Here is a 21,658-nt window from a genome sequence, read left to right on the forward strand (position 1 = left end):
ATTGAGGAAAAAGAGTGGAAATGTCAACACTCACTGTACAGATTATGATTAATACAAATGTCAATATGCTTCTGATCTCAGAGGAGGGGAAGAAAAGCAGAGCGGCTCATTAAGAGTGCTTGTAAGACATCCATTCAAAGGTGAAAAAAACTTCGCTATTTATTTGACCTGGATATCCAGTGAAAAGCGCCCATGTTTGTTCCTAGCTAACAAGTGGGACCATCTCCATTTGGAGATAAGAGGCCTGTTACTTTAGGGAGTTTCACTAGTTGTCTTTTGAATGTGGGAACGGTCTTCATGACCATATCAAGACAGGCCTGTTTGCAAAATCACAGCTTTTAGACCATTTGCCACCTCACCTACTGAACTCAGTGATTTTTGCCAGCCTGGGACTGAAAGATTGGATGTAATCTCCATAAATGCTTAGGACCAAATACTGGTTTTAATTGATAAGCAATATAATTGATTTGGTTTATTTATTTAAAAAACTGTTGAGTATCTGTTATTGAATCGCTGTGCTAGCTGCTGGGGTTCCCACAGGAAATGAGACAAGATACCAGCCCCCAAGGAACTTACAGTATAGTGACAGGAGGGACACATAAGCAGGTTGGTACAGGGTTAATTGTAAGTGGCAAGTGCTGTTGTGGAAATTGTAAAATGTGTCATGAGAATGGACAGAAGGGACTCATCCCAGCCTTGGGTGAAGGGCACACGTGAACTCACACACACGTATGCGCATGTTAGAGTGGGGAGGCTTTCTATGGAAATAATTCTAAGCTGAGTCTTAAAGGAGAATAGGAATTGGCAAGGGAAAGGAGGCTGGAGTGAGTGCTCTGGGCAGTGGCCTAGCAGCCATCACCAGAAGCCTGTAAAGCAGAGAGCGAGAGACAACCTGGCTGGAGAGCTCTAAGCAATTGGTGCAGCTAGAGTATGCAGTGGGAGAGGGAGGAGATGAAGCAGGGTGAATCACAGGAAGCCTCCTTAGCTTTGCAAAAGAATTTGGGTTTAATGCTGAGGGTGATGGAGAGCCATAGGAAGCGTTTAAATTGGGGCAGTGATGCGGTTAGATTTGTGTTTTGGAAAGGCTAGTGTGGGAAAAAGTAGACTGGAAGGGGGCAAGTTGGAAGCCAACGAGAACCCTTTGCAGTCATGTAAGCAAGCCATGATGGAAGCCTGAACTAGATTAGGGGTGGGTGGATGTCCCAAAATGGATAGGTTAGAGTTGACTTTAGGCTGCCCTGATTATTTTTTTTCACAAGCTAGATCACTTCCTTAACATAAGTACAACTGATTCTTCTGTTGAAAAAACAAAAAACAAAAAAGTCTGAGAAAAGTTTTAAAATATCATTATACTTATTCATAATTACTAATGTAATATTAACCCCTTGCAGAAATTTGAAAAATATATAAATACTGTAGGAAGAAAATAAAAATTATTCATAAGTTTATAATTCAGAGATAATCATTGTTACAATTTTGGTATTTTTTTTTCCTAGGCATTTCTTCTAGTGTAATGGATTTATTCTAAACTTTTTTTTTACTGTGAAAAGTTTTAAATATATTCAACAGTAGAGGAAACATACAATTAACCCAATATACCCATTTCAGCTTCTATAACCAGCAGTCTTCTGCCATTCTGCAGTTGAATGTTAATCTTAAAAACAGGTCTTCACATTTTCTTTTACTCTAAAAATTTGACTTGTTGTATAATTTTGTTTTTGTAATCCTGGGTGTTTGGCAGGTGCTTGCCCTGCTAGCTCCTTGGCCATTTTCAGATGTTGTGTGTTCACTCAAAACAGTTAATGTGACAGTAAAGACATCCGAGCCTCATGGTATACCACTGGAGACTTGAAAAAAATCCCAGCTGATTCCCCACCTCCTTAGTGGAGACCAATGCAGAGGATAAATATTTCATGGAGAGATATCCCCAGCAGGAACTAACAGCTTGTATTTTGACTGACTCACCATGGTTGTCTCAGCAATGGAACCAAAGCTGTTGATGAAAATGTTGCAGCTCACGTTCACTGGGGGACCTGCCAATCAAGAGAGATTCCTGCTTAGCCCCAAGGCCATGGAAGAACCCACAGGGTAGGACTCATTCCCAGAACACTGACTTCTGGAATGGATCGCCTTTGGTGGAGGAGATCCTTGCTTGCTCTCCACCCCACCCCCAAGCACCTGGGATTCCCAGCCACCATTTAACATCTCTATGCTAGATTTTCTGGTCTCCTAGTGAGCACCAGGTACAGAACACCAGAGGCTGAGCTGAGATGTACTTTCATTAACACAGGATGATTCATCATTCGCCATATGGTTGAAATTCCTTCCCCAAGTCCCATCGGCTGCCTTTCAGCCACAAATTAGTGGCTGAAATATATTTATGTCTACAACATTTGGAGGCCATCTTGGGAATTACAAGGAGCAGCAAGCTCCTTGCCTTCAACTTATGAACCAAGAATGATTGTCTGAAAGGCATTGATGGGAATTACCAGCTGAGGAATCCAGAAGGAACCTCAGGGGAAGTCCACAGACTTTGTTAAATACTTTCCGAGCAAGTCTTTTGAATCCTACTGCAAAGCGTAGGAAAGAAATGGAGGATTATTCACTGCTTTGCTATCTCATTGCTAGAGGAGATGTTGTCTCATTGAAGCCCAATCTCTTCACTTTATACTATTAATTATAGCAGTTGCTATTTACTAAACATTACAGGGGTTACTGCTGTGCTGAGAGTATTATTAACATCATTTCATTTCATCCTTTCAACAACTCCAGGAGAAGGTATGGTTATTACCTTCATTTTACAGGAGAGAAAACAGAGGCTCAGAGAAGCTATTTGTTCATGGCTACATAACTAGTAAATGGGTGAGTCAGAGTTTGAGTTCAGATTTGTCTAACTCCAAGGGTGCTCATCTTAATGGCTATTCTGTAGGAAACAGGTTTAGAGGAAGGAAGGGGCATGCTCACGATCATACAGACAGTGTCAGAGTCCAGAATTTTCAGCACTGGGTTTCCAAATAAGCTGACAAAAAGGGCTGACATAAAATAACCACAGAGAAATGCGAGACCATGGGTAAGAATGGTAAAAGCAGCAGGAGTCTGGGTGAGAGAAGTTCTGGAGAATGAGGCACAAAAGACCTCAGAAAGGTGGTGACCTGGAGATGACTTCGAAGGTGAATAGGACTTGGATAAATGGTCACAGCCCTTCACATGAAGACTGTAATTTGCAATTTGTGATTTTCTTTTCAGGTCCACTTTCTTGATTCCTATGAGGTACTGAGGTAGACAGGGCAGAATTCTTGTTCCTACTTGACAAAGGTAGTACCAAGAGTTTTAGTAACTCACCTAGGCTCATTCAACTAACAAGTGGTAGAACCAGGACTTGAACCAAAGTTTTCTGATTGTGGAAAGAAGAAAGTAGATATGTCCTTATGCCCTCTGGCACCCATTGCATTCTGTCCCTCTTGAAAAAGTAGCCCAAGCATTTTGCTCAAACTAAGCTAGGATCAGAAGTCTTGGCATATAGGAGGGGACTCAGTCTTGGGATGAGAACCTAGGTTTTTCCTTCAAGGGATTATCAGGATCTCTGGGTTTTGGATATAACTCCAGCACTCACTGGTTGGACATAACTCCAGCACTCACCTCGGCCATGCCTTTTCTCTGTCCTGGGCCTCAATTTCCTCATCAATCTGGAGAGAGAGTAGCTCTTGATCTAGGCAGTCATTCTTAGCTTCAGTGGTTTGGAATTCCTTTATGGAAGCTATCCATTTGCATTTCAGGGTTGTAAGATTTTAGGGCTGGGAGGTTTCTTAAAGGTCACCTCACCAATTTCTTCCCAAACTAAAGTGCAGACAGGGTTATCTGCAGAAGAATCATCTGTGAACCTGTTAAACCACAGATTCTTTGGCCCAACCCCACACTAAGTAAAACCAAATCTCTGGAGGTTAGCCCAAGAGTCTAGTGTTCAGAGAGCTACCTGGGTGAGTCTCATGCACAGCCAGCTTTGGTCTACCCATTCAAGGTTACCCATTCAAGGCTGAGTGCCTGAATACTTCCAGCAGTAGGAAACTCATTTTGTCTTGAACATCCCTTTCCATAGTTGGATAGCTCTGTCTGCTAAATTTTTTTTCCTTGTGTTGAGCAGAAGTCTGCCTCCTTGTCACTTCCACCTAAATAAAGGTCAAGTGGAAAAAACCTGAGTGGTCAGGATTTTTCTCCTTCATTTAGACTCAGATCCAGGTTTTTTTTGTTGTTGCCTCATGCCATTAAGATACCCCAAGGAGTTACTGCCTATGCCTTGAAATGATGTGCACAGAGTTCCCACCCAGTCCCTGCAAGTGTCTGGCACTGTGACTCCCATATAAATTAGTTTCTGATTTATGTGTGCGAGAGGGCACTGGCCAAAAGGATCCTATGGGAAGGTGTGGTTCATTGAAATAAATCTGAAATTAAATTATCCTTGAGAAAATTACAATTCAGCTGCCTTTGGCAGCAGGATAATGTATATATTTCATTAAATATTAAAGTTTAATTTTGCTTTTTTGTATGTATTTGCATTGGGCTGCGCCCCTGATCCTAGGAGCCATTATAATACACAAAGTCGTAAAGAAGACACAGAATAACAGACCTGGAATGGCCTGCTGGATCATTTTACAGATGCAGAAACGAGGCTGAGATACAGTAAGTGACTCATTTGGGGTCATGCCTGTCAGGTAAGTAGAGGGAGGACTGGAATGCTGTTTTAGTGCCCTTTACTTCTACCTCACAGTTTCTTTGCCATTGTACTCTGCAGACTGTGCTTGCCATTCCTGGCTACCCGTGTTTTCACGAGGGTCAGGAGCAGGGAGAATTTCTAGCACCTAAGGCAGCTGCTGAGTGATGGATCCCTCCGTGGAGTTTGTAAACAATGCAGACCTCTTTCTACCATGTTGGAGTCATAGGGTCCCTGATCCTCAATGGCCTTTTCAGGAGCTCTGTGGTGTGTGTGGGGTTTTGGGGAATCTGATTTGTGTCGGTGGAAGCAGGAAAGGCATCAAAGAGCTCAGGGGAAGAAAATCCTCTCGGCAATTTTTCAGGCCTCAGCACAAAGGAGAGCAGAGAAAACTTTTCAGCTCCTGCGGTGGGGCTCCAGGAAGCTGCACCTCATTCTCAGTCAGGTGGGGGTCGAGGGAGTTAAGGCTAGTGCAGGGTTTGGAGGGGCCTAAAAGATGAACTAGTTCTGTAGATATTGGGCCCAAGTGTTCCGAGTAAGCTTCTCAGAGTGGGAAGGTTGGATGGACCTTGATTCAGTGGTCAGGATAAAATTCTATTTCTTAAAAACGCCCACTGCTGAGTAAGTAAATAAATAAATGAACAAATAAAGAAATAAATCACTATTATTAGACAAAGAATTAAGTTAGAGTAACTGGGTTAAAGTCTCTGGTTTTGACAGCATGACTTGAAAAAGTCACTTAACTGCTCTAAGCCCTAGCGTATTTGTGGGGTCATTTATTTATTTATTCATTCATTTATGAAGGTTTACTGGGGCTTTTCTATGTGTCAAGTACAGTGGTATGCACAAAGAATAACTAACACATAAACCCTGGATGCACCCACATTCAACAAACGAATGAGTTCCTCGTTTCTCAGAGCGAGACCATGGCCCCTCTACTCAGGATGGAGTTCTGAGGGAGCCCACCAGGGGGCGTGGTGGACTGGAATTCCTAAAAGCAGAGAGGGACACAGGATGCAACCTGGTTGCCAAGGGCCCTAATCAGTTCCTGAAAGTGTTTGATTTGGCCAAAAGTGTTTTTAGAAGAGGTGATTTAGTTGTCAATTTGCAAGATTTCAGATAAAACCTCAGACTTAAGTCTTGTCTTGGAAGGCCTGGCTGAACAGGGTCTGCATTCTTGCCTGACAGCCATCAACAAGAGCTGAGAAGTGGCTGCCCTTAGATAAGCCCTATGTTCTCTGGTTTTATTTTCTTACCTCCACCCTGCTTCATTCATATACTATAGTTGTCTTGCCCCTCTGGGTATTAGACATTGTGACCCTGGTGAAGGCTTGAGCTGAGTGTGCTGGGACAGCAACCTTGTTATTGACTTACCTATCCTGGGGGTTATGTTAACAATGCTGGAAGCTGTGGCCTCAGGAACAAGGTGCAGGGGGAGTGAAGGACCCTCGAGGTAAACGGGGGAGAGTGGGCCCAAACAGAGACCTGGGTGCATCTCCCAGAACATTTTCTATTTGCAGAGCTGTGCAGAGCAAGCACTCTGAGAGGGGGACTTGAGAGCAGGGGGCAAAGTGAGCAAATATTAGGAAGCTGTTACCAGCTGTCACATGCCTTGTTTAGTCTTGAACTTGAGCCAAAGGAATAGTGAGGAAGGGCACCTGAAATCAAGGCTCATCTAGGAGGCTGGCTGCAGGTCCTTGGAATAAGATTTTTGCAAGGGTGCTGGGAGGAAGGTCAGAGCACATAGGCTCCCAAGGAGGTCCTTAAGACTGCACCTGCAGGGTTCTGCTCGGCAGTTTGAGATGACTGCAACCTCCTGAGGCATCAGGAAACAAAGGGAACTAGTCTTTTGGTTATAAGTTACCATAGGGTTATGAGAGGTAAAAGAACCTTTTCAGGTCATCTGGAGTAGAGTTTGTAAATTGGCAACCCACAGGGCATATGTGGGTCACAAACATGTTTTATTTGAATTTACGTGTTTTAGGAATTAGGAAGTCTCACATAGATCTCGGTATCTGGCTCTTCTTGGAATACTTGATGCTCTGGAAACATGGGGCCTACATTTCTGCAGGGAAACTACAGGCTGGGGCTAAGGAGAGGCTGCCCCTGTAGAGGAGCCTGTACCTCTATTTCTTCATAGTCTCTACCACTCCCTATTGTCTTACTCTTGGTTTGCCTCACTGATTTAAGTTGTCTACCCAACCCTGGTAGGCATTTGAAATTATGACTCTGATTTACACTAAAATTTTTCAAAATTATTTGTTAGCCCATGGGAAGCTTTCAGCTGAAGAATTTTAGTTGGGAGCCCATTATTGAAAATAAAAGTGGAGCTGTTTGGGGAGGAGCAGGGTGGGCTTGCTCATCATGCCCTCTGCTTCTCCTTTGGGGGCACCTGCTGGAAGCCTGAAAGCTCCGTGAAGCATATGTTTAAAAGCTGCCAAAGTAGCCAAGCCCATTACTGCATAGATGAAGAAACTGAGGCCCAAAGAAAGGGGAGACTCATCATCTAAGCTCAGAGAATAAGTTTGTGCCTGAGCCCAAACTTGAACCCATTTCTCCACGTTCCATGTTTATCCTTCTTCCCATTATACAAGAGGTAGCAAATAGTTTTTAATTCACTTTTGGACTCCTGGAAACCAGAGGTGCTGTTAAATTGAATCCTCTGAGGCTTTGTCTGGGCTTGGTGGGAGAGAAGACTGAATTGATTAAGAATGTCTGCCTTGGGTAGAGGAAAGAGTCATAGGATTCACACTGCATATTTACCATCTGCGTGCATTACCATGCTGCTTGCTGCTTTAATCTGGGAAAGCATTTCCCTGTGGGTCTCTACCTTTAAAATTGGGCCTGATCCTGGCATCATATCCAGAGGTTCTCCCCATTAGCTTATCCAGGAAATCCGAGGGTGACATAGGCTTGGGTGCGGAGCGAGCAGCTTCAGCCTCCTTAGAAGCAGCAAGGCTAAGGAGGAAGAGAGGAAAGCAAAAGGTTAATGATGGCTCTTTCTCATGCTGTGATCAGATCCCAGGCTTGTCCAACCTCTGTAGAACCACGAGAGTGTTCTTAGCTGGAGTAATATGGGTAATATGGGTCCTTAATGAGGTAAGGCCCAGGTTAAATTGTTTACCCAGCCCAAATATCAGCTGGCATGGGATCCTGGCAGGCAGCCAAGTGTCTGATTGATGCTGAGAAGTCACGGACATTTTTAAGGCTTCATCTCTGGGATTTTGAGTAATCACATTTGGCAGCTGGGTGTCTCTGGGTGAGAAGATTGGAGGGCTAGTCTTTTCGTAGACCTAACTCTGTGTTGGGCAACTGCACTCTCATAGGTCCATGGAGCCACACGGACAGAAAGGATATTAGAGAGAAAATAATTTGCCATTTCCTCAAGGTTTATTTTCAGAATCAGAGTCACAATTTTTTAAAAAGTTGCTAAAGTCAGATGCATTCTGGAACACAAATTTTATCAGGCATTTTTACTTCAAGTCTCCTCAGAAACTTTGACAAGCTTATATGCTTGTACTTATGGGATCACTGTCTCAAGAAACATAACTTCACAAAATCTCACTTGGGACATTGAGGCCCAGTTAGCAGAAGGGACTGACATAGGACCCAGAGTAAATCAGTAGTAGCTTATTTCACTGTATTGAGAGTTAGGTGATTAGAAGTCAAACTGGGATGCATTACACTGTTTCTGTCACCCCTCTCCCACCCCACACCCATTCAACAAAGTGGCTTTAAGGCCCCATTCACACCACAGTATGAATTACTGATGTATTAAGAACACGACCCTCCCTCTGCCCAACTCTTTATTTATTTATTTATTTATTTATTTAATTTTTAGTTCTGGGATACATGTGCAGAATGTGCAGGTTTGTTACATAGGTATACATGTGCCATGGTGGTTTGCTGCACCTATCAACTTGTCGTCTAGGTTTTAAGACCCTCTTGCATTAGATATTTGTCCTAATGCTCTCCCTCCCCTTGCCCCTGACTACCCGACAGGCCCTGTTGTGTGATGTTCCCCTCTCTGTGTCCAAGTGTTCTTATTGTTCAACTCCCACTTATGAGTGAGAACATGCAGTGTTTGGTTTTCTGTTCCTGTGTTAGTTTGCTGAGAATGATGGCTTCTAGCTTCATCCATGTCCCTGCAAAGGACATGAACTCATTCTTTTTTATGGCTGCATAGTATTCCATGGTGTATATGTGCCACATTTTCTTTATCCAGTCTATCCTTGATGGACATTTGGGTTGGTTCCAAGTCTTTGCTATTGTAAATAGTGCTGCAGTAAACATACATGTGCATGTGTCTTTATAGTAGAATGATTTATAATCCTTTGGGTATATACCCAGTAATGGGATTGCTGGGTCAAATGGTATTTCTGGTTCTAGATCTTTGAGGAATTGCCACGCTAAACTCTTAAAGTATATAGATTTCAATAAGAGTCAATGTTGGAGGCTCAAAGGTTGAAGAACACTAATTTTGGGTTGCTTTGGGCAACTGAGCTTTCCTAGTACTGAAATTATATCCAGGAGATAGTTAGGAGCCATAAGCAGCACTGACATGTTCTTGTGGGGCTGGGATGTTGGAGGAAATGCATAGAGATATGAATGTATGTGTGTGTGCATGTGTGTGTGTGTGTGTGTGTAAGGTGGAAGCTTCTGTCACCTAGTCATGCAGCGCATAATGTTCCCCAAGGATTTGTACCCAACCTGTCTTGTTCTTCCTCTCGGCTTCTTTTCTGGTCTCATCAGTTGTAACTATTTAAGCAATCAGTTAATAATGGATGACTCTCAAATCTATCACCACCCTGGCCTCTTCCTTAAAACCCCCTTCCTCATTTGCAAACAACTGTGGGACACATTTATCTCAATGTTCTGCCAGTGTCTCAAATTCATCTCCCAAACTGAACACTACAGCTTCCTTCCTAGACTTGCTCCTCCAGATCAGTTTCCCCAGATGACATCAATATACTTCCACTCTGTAGGATTAGAAGCCTCAGAGCTATCTTGTCTCCCTGCTCCTCCACCCCACTACCCCCCATAAATTCACTCACCAGGTGCTGATGTAGTTATCTGTGTTTGTGTTTTAAGAGCAGGAATCATGGTGGTTTTATTTATTATTTGTTTGTTTGTTCTTTCATTCCCCACTGTGTCTACCATGGTGTCTCATACATAATTGGTGCTCAGTAATTGCACAGTGAATGAATGAATGAATAATGTGCTACTTTAATTAATCAAATATCCTGGCTAGTAAAAAGTGTTCATAAATATTTATACATGGATTAACAATTTAAAAATAATTAGACTATTGTACACAGTAATGGAAAATACTGAAAGCAATCTGGTATTGCTTTGAAGATTCAGAGGGTATTCTAGGACTATTTAGACACTCTTGCTTAATAATCTGAAGATCCTTACTCATATCCTGGGGAACTAATTTTGATGGACAGGGTGAGGAACAAATGCACTTTAGTTTCTTTGTGTGTGTCTGTGGATGTAGGTGAGTTTGTGTGATGTGGGTGGGTTTCTAGGTATGATTGTATAGACATGTTATGTATACAGTTGGATGGATGTGTATGGATGTATATGGGGATTAGAGTGTGCATGGGGGTGTTTGCAGATGCATAGTGAATTGGGTCACATAGGTTTGTGTGTGCAAAATGTGAATTTCTGTGTTCATGTGTATGTATTTCAAGTGTGGCATTTAGTACGGGCATTTTGTGTGTGTATATGTGAGGTGTGTGTATATGTGAGCTGTATATATACATGGGATATAGGGTGTGAATGTGTAAAATGCTTCTGTAGATGTATGTCTGTGATGTGTATATTGCATGTATTTGTTTTTGAAATGTACTGTGAAATATAATATAGAATAGGGCAAAAGAGTGAAAAGAACAGATGATTTGGAATTCATCCTGTCTTAGTCATTTATTAGCTGTGTCACCTTGGGTAAGTTACTTAACCTGTCTGAGCTTTAGTTTTCTTACCTGTTAAATGAGTTTTGCACAAGGAATGACTGAAGTAGCGTAGTTAAAAATACCTAGGACTGTTCTTAGAACATAGCAAGCACTCAATACATTGTTTTTCTCTTGCAGCATGGTGTGTGTGTGTGTGTGTGTGTGTGTGTGTGTGTTTGAAGCAGTTCAGAGCGGGTCTGGGGCTGCTCCTTGTCTCACAATGCTTTCAGTTGCACCATGGAGCCCACATGGCTGGAAAACCCTCCTAGGTGCTTCCCATGGCCCACAGTTGGGGCCACAGTCCATTCAGCACTGGACTCATGGCTGCTGTGTGGCTCTGGTGTGAGCAGAGGGGACCACAGGCACGCAACTAGTGACTTATGACTTTTCTGCTGTTATAATTCACTTCTAGAACCTCTCTAGGAGTGGCAGTTATGAAGCTTTCATAAGCTCCCGTACTCTCTCCAGCCCCTCCTCGCTGATAATAAGATTTGGGAACATAGTACTCCCTCCCAGCAGTTCCTGGAGCACAGGTGATCTCTTGGCCCTTAGGCCTCTCTCATAAGCCTGAATCCTATTGGGTAGTACAGTGGGAGAATGAATTCTCCCCACATCATCCCATACCATTTGGTATTATCATAACATGCCATTTAATACCCGAATCCTCCCCAAAGCTGAAGAGTCTTCTGGTTATCCAACTTGCATGTCTGCAGTACGGTATTTGCAGTCTGGTCACCCAGCCACTGGCCCACTTAAAACCTTGGCACTGAGCCGAAGTGGAGGGAATGAAGACCCCGGGGGGTTAAGTAACTGGCTTCAAGTCACACAGCACTTTAAAGAGAGAGGGAATTAGAACTTAGATTTTCAAGTGTTGACTCCTCCAAATGCTACAACGTAAGGGAAAGTCCTTTGTGAATTGTGAAGAGTATAAAATCATGATAGTTATGCTATTATTGTGATTTGTTTCTGAAGCTTGTTCTACCCTGTTATATCCAAGCAAGTCAAAACATGTGTCTGAATTCTAGCAATCTGTATATACACTGCTCTGAATTTACCACACTTAAAAATGAAGAAGAAATAGTTGTGAACTACCCGGTAATCCTCTGTTTTGTCAAGTGATTCACTATGCATATTTTGAGAATCTCTAGTCCAGCCTCTCCCTTATATTATTTACCAGCTGTTTCCTGATATCACTTTCATAATTTTTGCCCTGTTTGTTCACCACCTCTATTAGTCACTTAATTATTTTCATTAAATTGTCTCACTTCTTTTAAACTTAAACTTATTTAAAAGGAAACTATATTTCACTACTCACAAATAGAAAACTAATATTACTTGCCATAATGGAAGAGAATCATAGTAGCAAATACAATGACAACAAGACAAAAAGAGAAGAGTTTACAATTCTAGTGATCTGCTGCTTGCCAATGTTCTGAGCCCAAGGCCTGCTCTAAGTTACAAAGGAAGTGCAGCAAGTGTTGGACAGGCGTTACAGGCATATTAATACCTAACTAGACTCCTGGAGTTAATAAGAAAGATTGGAAGAGAATTGGTTCAATAATGATTTATTGTTATTGTGTCAATCACTTAAAATCCTCCCCCTCCCTCACTGTGCCCTAGGCCAAAAGTTCCCAACTCTTTTCCAAATACAAAGGCGCCATATTAATGCCAAAGTAGCTATGCCTCCCTCCACTTGATAATCCTTGTACATTTCTGTCTATATTTAGACAGTACAATTTGCACAGGATTATTCAAAACTCCCCCTCTCCACCCCGGTGAATCTGATGTGCTGTGCATCTGTGTAGAGTAAATATGCATCGGGGAGCTCTTTTAGTACCACAGTTCCCAGTTAACTTAAGCATTTGCTTGTAGACCATGAGCTGCTGGACAGAGGAGCTGGGAACGAATCTGAGAAATGAAACACTCAATTGTTAAAATTTTCTGAACTTATAACAGTATTTGGAAATGATGCAGTTTTTTTTCAGGGATTACTAAAATATAATGGGTGAATCAGACTCAGTTTAGGCAGATTTGATTAATGGTAATTTTCAGAAAAAGAGTGAAGTCTTCTGAGACCAAGTTTTCTATTCCTTACTGAGAAGGCTTATTGCAATAGATGCACTGACTATACAAAGTATTAGACTATTATACACAGAAATGAAAAATGCTGAAAGCAATCTGGCATTGCTTTGAAGATTCATAGGGTATTCTAGGACTATTTAGACACTCTTGCTTAATAATCTGAAGATCCTTACATCCTGAAGAGCTAGTTCTGATGGACAGGGTGAGGAACAAATATATTTTAGTTTCTTTGTGTGTGTCTATGGATATAGGTGAGTTTGTGTGATGTGAGTAGGTTCCTAGGTATGATGTATTATGTATGTTATGTATACAAATAGATGGATGTTTATGGATGTATGTAGGGACTAGAGCATGCACTAGACTTTCCACCACCTTTTGGTCAGGGGATTTGTCACACTAAGAGATTTTGGTACTTAAAGGACCTCAGATGTTACTTCTAATGACAGAGACCATGCAAAGCTCCAGGAGTAGAGTTCAACAGAGGGGTTGGAGGCAGGGTGATGTAATGAAGTAGGGGCTGTGTGACCTTCAGTGAGTCACTTCCCTTGTTGGCTTTCAGTTTCCCTGGTTATACAATGAAATTAAGATGATCTCTAAGAGCCCTTCCAGCCCTCAACCATCATTTTATGAGTCTATAATATTCCTTCTTTTTTTTTTCATGCACTGGTCTGGGGATCCAGATTTGTCTGGACTTTTTTGAAGGAATGGGATTTTGTGTCTTGGCTCTTCCTCACCTAGTCTCAAGATTTTTTTCTCCAAGGGGCTAACCTGTTTCTCAGGGTTTACTTGGAAGAAAGGCCAGATCAATGTTCAGATTCTCATTCTCCAGTTGCAACATCAATTGAAATAGGGAATCAATATAAAGCTGTCAATCTGAATTACCGATGAGCTAGGGTTGGCAGTAAGACTGGGGAGAAACAATTTCAACTACATTTTGCATGGCACCACACCCCCAAGAACCACTCTGGGTTAGCAGAGGGGATCCCCACAATCGATTCCCTCTCCAGTTTACCATGAGCAGACAAGTCCAGGTGGTCAGGATGGAAAAGGGGGAGGAAAGACAAGGAGGGGGCAGAAGAGGGACTAAGAGGCTGACAGTAACCAAGGAAAGGACCTATACAGCTGGAGGAGGAACTTGGAGGTGCCAATTGAGGACAGGGAGGTGGGAGGTGAAAGAGGAAGAGGACACTGAAAGCGAAGGAGTTTGAGGCACGGTCAGCACTATAATTGAGGAATTCAGTGAGTACAGTGGACAGGTACCCAACTACACTTGGTGAGAGGATGAGAAGTCTCCAAGAGGCTTTGTGGAGAAAATGACTTTTTAAGTAAAACTTGAAGGTTAGGTATGGAGTTGGCCTGGAAAAATACAGGAGGAAGAGTGTTTGAGGTAGAAGGAACAGCATGTGTAGTTTAGAAGTGATAGACAACTTGGAGAACCAAAAGAAGAGTTTAGTGTGTGTATGAAGGAGGGAGGGAGAGAAGAGAATGGGAAATGATGAGAAATGTGGATGAAATACTTGTGGGTAGGCTCTGTCTTGTTCAGTGCCTGGCATGTAGTAGTAATTAAAAATTCGATTTGACTGGCCTTTGCCCTCTAATTATTGATTGTCCAGTAGATAGAACAGTTGAGGTACTTAAGAAATTATAAGAGGCTGCCACTCTGCTTAGGTGGCATAATTGGACTGCTATGGTGGCTCAGTGGTGGAAGGCAGTATTTGAGGGGAAGGTGGGGATTAATTAGAAATTGTCTGGGTTTTATTAATTGTAGCCTCTGTGTGCTTTTAGAAAGACCCAATATTTGCCATTTTCAAATTGTGTATTCAGGGGAGAAAGCTTTCTCCTGCCCCATTGCCTGTGGGCTGGCCTTTTTCTGAATGAAAAAGAAATGGTGGATGGTGAGGAGGGGTGGGTGTCCTGGGCTTCTGGGAAGAGGTGGGGCTGAGCTGGGCTGGCACTCTTGGCTTTCTAGGCTGAGCCAGTTTCCCATCCCTGGCTCTGACCCCAAGGGACGTGGGGCTTGTTGTACAGCCTGGGCCCTGCTGGTCACCCTCAGCTTTGCCTGAGTTGGATCATCAGGTCAGCATCTGGCTTCCCCCAGCCAGCTGTGCAATTCTGATTTTATTTGATTGCAGTAAGGGGCTTAGGCTGGCCAGGGAGTGCTTGACATTTTATTACTGTCACTGTCACTTCATGATCTGCTAAGCACCCCTGGGAACAGAATGTCACAGTTGGCATGCCCTGAGCCCAATTCACCTCAGGGTCTTATGGAACAAGACACCCCTCCCCCTTCCTGTCCTACCTCCCACAGTTATGACTGCTTCCTATAGGGAACGCTTATCTGAATAAGAAGCACGTGTATTTGAACATGATTTTCTTCTTGTAGCAAGGTAAAATCCTGGATTCTTGGAGCTGGACTAAACCTTAAAATCTCATCTGGTTCTGCCTCTGACCCTAAGGAAGTCTGGTCCTCTAGGGATCCCATATACTCTGTAGCATCAGTTTCCATGTTTTCCTCTGGATAGCCTTCCATTCACTAACTCTCCTGCCTTATCGTATGTATCCCCACAAAGTAGGGCCACCTAGAGAAAGGTGAATGAGGTACCTAGTAAAATTTAAGGAGGCACTCAATCCCAGGGTTGCATAAATGCCAACCCTGCACTTGCAGGGACCAGAGAGTGAGCACCTCCCTAAATTTTGTGCCTCACCTGCTTCACTCTAGTCTTGGCCCTGCTACAACATCCTAAATCCCGGAGCCTGGTCTACAGGGTGGGATTTCCTGTAGATTATCAAATCTATTCACCTGATGAGGGGGTCTTTACCTTTTACAGCATCCCACCTTATTTTTAAAAAGCTTCTTGTTTTTCTTGTTTGGTGGCAAGAAATGACATTAATTGAGCACCTGCTGTTCCTAATGTGGACTCTGAATTGCACATTACATATTTTATCTCATTTTATCCCCCAAACAGCCTGAGAGGTAGAGATGCCTGTCTCCATTTTACAGGTGAGAAAACTGAGGCTTAATCAGTTTTGTGGCTTGTGACTTGATCTGTCCAACTCTGGCATTCCACACTGTATTTGCTTACATTATATTGACGTTTTCTTTTTTCTCATCTTCCTTCTCCTTACTCCAGGTGCATGTGTGAAGGCTGGAGTCATGACAGCCCTGGTCTTTTCTGGTTCAAGCCAAACTTTCAGCTCTGTAACCTTCCTTTTTCTCAGAATTGGGGCCATCAAGGTGTTATATAGACAAAACCCTGAAACCATGATTTTCACAAACGTCTTTTCAGGCTCTTAATAAACATGGTTTTCATGAAGTACAGAGCCTGGCACATAGTCAGAGCTCAATAAATATTTGTTAAATGGATGATCTATACCTGAAATTCCAGAGGAAGCTTAATTTAGCTGTGCAGTATTATTTGGCATCAGTGATATAATTTGACTGGAGTCCAAAGAGTCCTAAACTCTGGCTCTGATACTCTTAGTCAGCCCCTGGGGAAAATATTTAATGTTTTCAGGGAAAATACAAGACAGAAAAATAAGAGAAAAAGTCATTTCTTTCAGTGGTATTCACACGAAATGTCTTGGACCACTGGCCTAGGTCAAACCTATGTTTGTGCATAAACCCCACATTCCTGCTTCCTTATGTCCTTATTTATAATTCTACCACAACCATCTCACTTTGCCCTGACTGTGTCTATACGTCTCACTTGGGAAAATTTTCCCATGCCTCTGACCTTCTGTATTATTCTGCAGTCTGGTCCTACAGTGAAAGAATGCTTGGCTTAAGCCTGGGGACATCAAGTGGCCCTCAGATGAGTTACAGTGTGAAGAATCCAGGGGGATTCTTCAGAGGCTTGAGAGTTGAAGAACAAGCCTATGGGGTTTACTCTGACTGAGGGAAAGCTCTTAGCAGGCCCTACATAATCAGCATGCATCCCACGAGCTGGACAGAAGAGCAAATGGCTCTCATTACCTTCAATGCAGCTTTTTAATCAGATAAATCTCACTGGAGAAATGTGTCTTTGCAGAGAATGGAGCCCAGGCTTTTGGACAGAAAGTTTTGGGAAAAAAGATTGCATTAATCAGCAGGCATTGGTCATTTGAGGTTGCAAAGGCCTGGGAGTATAGATATTGAGGAGACATAGCAGTAGGATAAAAACAGATGAAGACATGATATTAGCTAATGACAGTAATGGCTATCATTCATGATACTTTACATATTTCACAGGATTTAATCTTCTCAATACCATGAAGATGACATCATTATCCCCATTTTACAGATGAGGAAGCCGACACTTTCATTTTCAGAAAATTTACCTGAGGTTATGCAGTTTGTAAGTGGTAGCCCCATGAGACAACTGGTCTCTGAAGCTCATGGTATTAATCACTATAATTTATTGACTCTTCCAAGTGATAGTGATTTGCAGAGTCCCTCTGAGAAGCCTCTCTGGTTCATGATATAAATGTTTCCCCATAACTCTGGAATTACAACTGAGAATTTTGGAGCTCTGGGAATTGGAAAACATAGGTTGGGAACAATGTAATTGATAATCACTTGCACACATGTAACACTTTCAGTTTTTATGGCACTTCTAAATCCATCACTACCTTTGATCCTCATGCCAGCCTTGTGACAGCATCTCCATGTCCAGGTGATGACACTGAGGCACGATTGAAAGGTAGGAGGTCTGCTCAGTCTCAGATGGTAGAACCATAACATAACTGGAGGGCTCCAGGTTTGATCTGGGTTATCTTCTGCTTGACTCTTTGGCCATTCCCCAGAACCAATCACGGTACAGACAAAACCTTCTTGACTGTTTATTACATCATTTCTGTCACACTTTCTCTGTAGTCAACTTGCCTTTTTTTTACCCTTTTCTCAGTTAGCTCATCTTGAAAATACTATCTGCCTTTAGAATGGCAAAGGATCACAGTAATTTTACAGATGCTGTGGAAATAAACTTTCATTTCTCAGGTTAGTCAACTTTATTCATTAGGTACTTTTAGATACTGATAATCTCATTTTAGATAGCATTAGTTTATTATTTCATTTACTTATTTACTTAAAATAATTAGGAAGTTCCTATTATATTGTCAGAGATTATACTAGGTGTTAGAGGAGGTCACAAATAAAATAATAACAGCCAGCCCTTATTGAGTGGTTATAAAGTACTGTACCAGGCATTACACCAAAAGCTTTATTTGCAATACTTAATCCTCAAAATAACCCTTTGAGTTGGGGTATAATTACCTCTGTTTTTCTGATGAGAAAAGTGATGTCCATAGAGATTAAATAATTTATCCAGGTTCACCTGACCTTACAGACTTCTCTCTTAACTATATCAATGATGAATGTGCAATAGCCATTGCTTTCCAGGGACTCTCAAACTAGTAGAGGAAAACTTATGTGAGAACAAATAAGTGCTTTAATATCCAGGGCCATCAGAAAAAACGTATCACTTTTCCTTTCCAAGTCTATACTAGTTCAAATTCAGAGTGGAAAAAAAAAGCCAAGTTGCAATGAACCCATAGGAAATGCATCAGCAAAACTATAGTATTTATCCCAGAGAAAACAGAGGTTTCACAGGAGTGGAGCTGGGATGTGTGTGGTCTTCAAGCATCCAAAGACATGATTCAAAGGAGGGTGTTCAGAAAATAAACAGTCCTCACTAGGCACTGAGGAAGAAATGATTTTAAATTGTAGAAAGGGCAATTTGGATTAAAACCTGAAGCTGCCTCTAATAAACGGAGTGACTGGTCTTCAAAAAGTGAGCACTTAACTGTGAGTTGATACGGTTTAGCTGAAGTGGGTATTTGCATGTAAATACAGAGTTTTAGGGACGCTCCAGGGCTCTAATAATGCTCTCTAAATAGGCTTTGTTGATTCCCTTGAATCCTCTAAGACAGAGTCAGAGCTGCAGCTATGCTCAGTGGGGTGGAACTTCTTTGTTTCACTCAGCAGGTTCCAAAGTCTTGGGCAAGAAGTGAATAGTAGAGTCATAGAATTATGAGACCTAGTCATTCTGTGCATTAAAAAAGACATTCATTGATCACCTGCTATAAATTAAGAAATGTATACTATACCCCTGCAAGACTATCATCTCCATTTTATAGATAAGAAAACTGACTCAGAGATTAACTGAGAATAGCAAAGGCTACTACCAATGACCAAATACTTTCTAGTTGCCATCCACAGTTAAGAACTGTTCCATACAGGTGTTCTAATCTTCCCAGCAACTTTATGAAACATCAAGTATTTTCTTTTCTATTTTTCAGATGAGAAAACTGAGACTTGGGGAGATTGACTGACTTAATCAAGGTGACTTAGTGGCAGAGCTGATACATAAATCTAATCGAGGCAAAATTTTGGCATAAGTTTTGGAGCAGCTGTTCAAATCTGCTAAAACAGCTCACTCAATTCAAATATGCATGATTTTAAGTTTCTACTCTTCTGTGGTTTAATATAAGCTTCTAGAAGGAATATTTACTTAGGAGAATTCAGGAAAAGTATCATTGACATCCTGTGGGACTTAACGAGATGGAAGGAAGAGTGATGGATGATGAAGAAACGACAAGGCTCTGTGGCCAATGCCCCTTTACCCTTTCAGGATAAAGGAGCTCTAGGGTCCTTGCTGAGATTTTCTTCTCTTCTTGGGATTTCTGTCCTTTTTACCCTGTACCTTCAAGATCCTCCAGCAGGTCACCTCTTTCTAACACGCAGGGGGACCAAACGGGGTCCTGAGTCCCACTGCCTTCTGCCACTTGTTGCGTGTCTCAGAGGCAAAGAGAAACAACCTTGGAAATGCGACAAGCTGTGAATGTGGAGTCAGAGATTCTGGGTTTGATTTCTTCCTGTTGCAATTCTTCCTTGTATGATCTTGGGTAAGTCCTTTACTACATGTAACCACCAGCTTCCTCATCCATAGTGTGTAGATAGCTCCTGCTCTAACTTTTAAATTACTATTTAAAATAATGTGGAAGAAAGCATAAGAACTTTTTTTTTTGGCTGAAACAGGGCATGCTCCAGGGCTAAGCACATGGACTCTGGCATCAAATCCAAGCTCTGGCTTTTACTAGCTGTGCGACCTTGGACAGGTTACTTATTCTGTCTAAATTTTTGTTTCTGCATCTGTAAAATGAGGATGATAGTAGTTGTTGGTCATAAGGTTGTTGTAAGGAATAAGCATTCTTTTACAGTGCTCGCTTTGGTGTGTGGCACAGTGTAAATGTTCAATACAATTTTTGTTGATTCAAAGAGAGTTGGCAGACCTAGGCTTCGTGATGGGGGATGAATATATGAACTTCCAGAAGCTTTTTGTGCTTTATATTGGAATCTAGAAGGGCCACTCACTCTGACCCTAGAAGAGTACCATAGCAATCTCGGGTAGTTCTACTTGCTCCTAGTAATTTATCTGCTATGTAGTAAATTAATAGTATTACTTTGGCATTTTGGTCAATAGGATTAAGATGGTATGATGGTAACAGAGCAGTAATTGCTGCTGCACATATGGAAACTGTCCAGTGGCAAAAACTATTTTTCACAAGCTGGCTGGTTGCCCTCAGACCAGATTCTTTCAACTCTTAAAAAATAACATTTTTCTCTGATGATTAAAGCAAAAAATGCACATTGGGAAAATACAATGAAGTTCAAGGAAAAAAATGAAAACCCACCTAGAAATCCGATTATCTAGATATCTACTGTTAACATAGTGCTAAATTTCTTCCAGGTTTTTTTCCTCTACAGATTATAATCCGTGTTGTTTCCTCTTTATTTTGACTGAAGATTCTAAATGAGCATTTTCTATTGCTATTAAACCTTTAGAAACACAATTTTAAATGACTGCGTATGCCAGTGTGTGGCTGGCTTACGCAGTCATTTAAAATTAGTATTCATTTTGCTCTCTCACAATTGATAGGCATTTATATTATTTTCAATTTTTAACTATTATAAATTATGCTGGAAAAACCCCCTTGGTCACAAACCTCTGTTCATGTCCTAGAAGCAAAACTGCTGAGTCAAAGCTAGAAATATTTCTGAGGCAGAAAGGCCATAGCAGAGTAAAGGAGCCCCTCCCAACCCCCCAGGACCAGCAACTTGGCTCTCATTGAAAATTAATTCTTCATAAGGCAGTGTGCTAGGGGCAAGGGCTGAAGGCAACGGTGAGTAAGTAAAAGTTGAAAACGAGAGAGGTGACTCCTTCCACCTTTTCCCTTTTTCTCCACTGACTCACATTGCCCATGAAATTGTAGACATTGGAATGTGCTGGAGGGGAGAAAGCGAGCTCTTAGTGACAGATTGTTCAGAAGCCCAACATTGCTTCGTGCTTTGCATTTCCTTTTCTGTTAAATTGCCCTGCATATGTCTTCTGCCTGTGTCATATTCATTTTTTTTAATCCCTGAAAGTACTTACATTTTGCAAGCATTCCCTAAATGCTCGAAATGGGGGGTAGGATAGCATGGTGGACTCAAATCTGATTCTGCCGTTTATTAGCTGGTTCTGATTTATTAGCTGTGTGATCTTAGGGAAGTCACTTAACACTTTCAAATTTGTTTCCTTATCAGTAAAATAAGGGTAATAATAGGGATACTTTCTATAATTGTTGGGCTAAGTAAGAAAATACATATTAAGTGAGAACTGCAGTGCCAGGCACAGAGAAACTCCTGAGTATGTTAGCAATTATTCCAAATAAAAATAAGGTTCAAATAATCTGCACTAAAATCTTATGCCAGCCTAAGTTTAACCTAATAATTCTTAAGAACTTCAGAAGAATCTGAAGACTGAAAGAGTCAGGAATGCAGGAAATACTGGATGTGGGCTGTACTTCACATCTTGGCTAATTTATTATATTCAGTTATAGGTCCTGCATTTTAAGAGGGACATTAACAGGCTGGAGCAGGTCCAAAAGGGAA

At 41.7% G+C, this 21,658-nt stretch overlaps 1 protein-coding gene and 1 long non-coding RNA gene across 3 annotated transcripts in view; one reads left to right on the top strand and one right to left on the bottom strand.

Annotated features, from left to right (window-relative positions):
* GLRA1 (glycine receptor alpha 1) overlaps positions 1 to 21,658 on the bottom strand; it is a 112,141-nt gene that overhangs the window by 69,501 nt on the left and 20,982 nt on the right. For both annotated transcript variants that reach the window (XM_054487494.2, XM_054487493.1), the window contains exons 2-3: positions 7,539 to 7,666; positions 1,966 to 2,033 (exon numbers count right to left, since the gene is read on the bottom strand). In XM_054487494.2, coding sequence (XP_054343469.1) covers positions 1,966 to 2,033; positions 7,539 to 7,666 — 196 coding nt within the window. The remainder of the gene's footprint in view (positions 1 to 1,965; positions 2,034 to 7,538; positions 7,667 to 21,658) is intronic.
* LOC134739640 (uncharacterized) overlaps positions 19,434 to 21,658 on the top strand; it is a 49,140-nt gene continuing 46,915 nt past the window's right edge. Inside the window, exon 1 of the long non-coding RNA XR_010126495.1 lies at positions 19,434 to 19,629. This is a non-coding gene — a long non-coding RNA (uncharacterized LOC134739640). The remainder of the gene's footprint in view (positions 19,630 to 21,658) is intronic.

Source organism: Pongo pygmaeus, chromosome 4 (assembly GCF_028885625.2).
Source record: "Pongo pygmaeus isolate AG05252 chromosome 4, NHGRI_mPonPyg2-v2.0_pri, whole genome shotgun sequence".
Taxonomy (NCBI): Eukaryota; Metazoa; Chordata; class Mammalia; order Primates; family Hominidae; genus Pongo; species Pongo pygmaeus.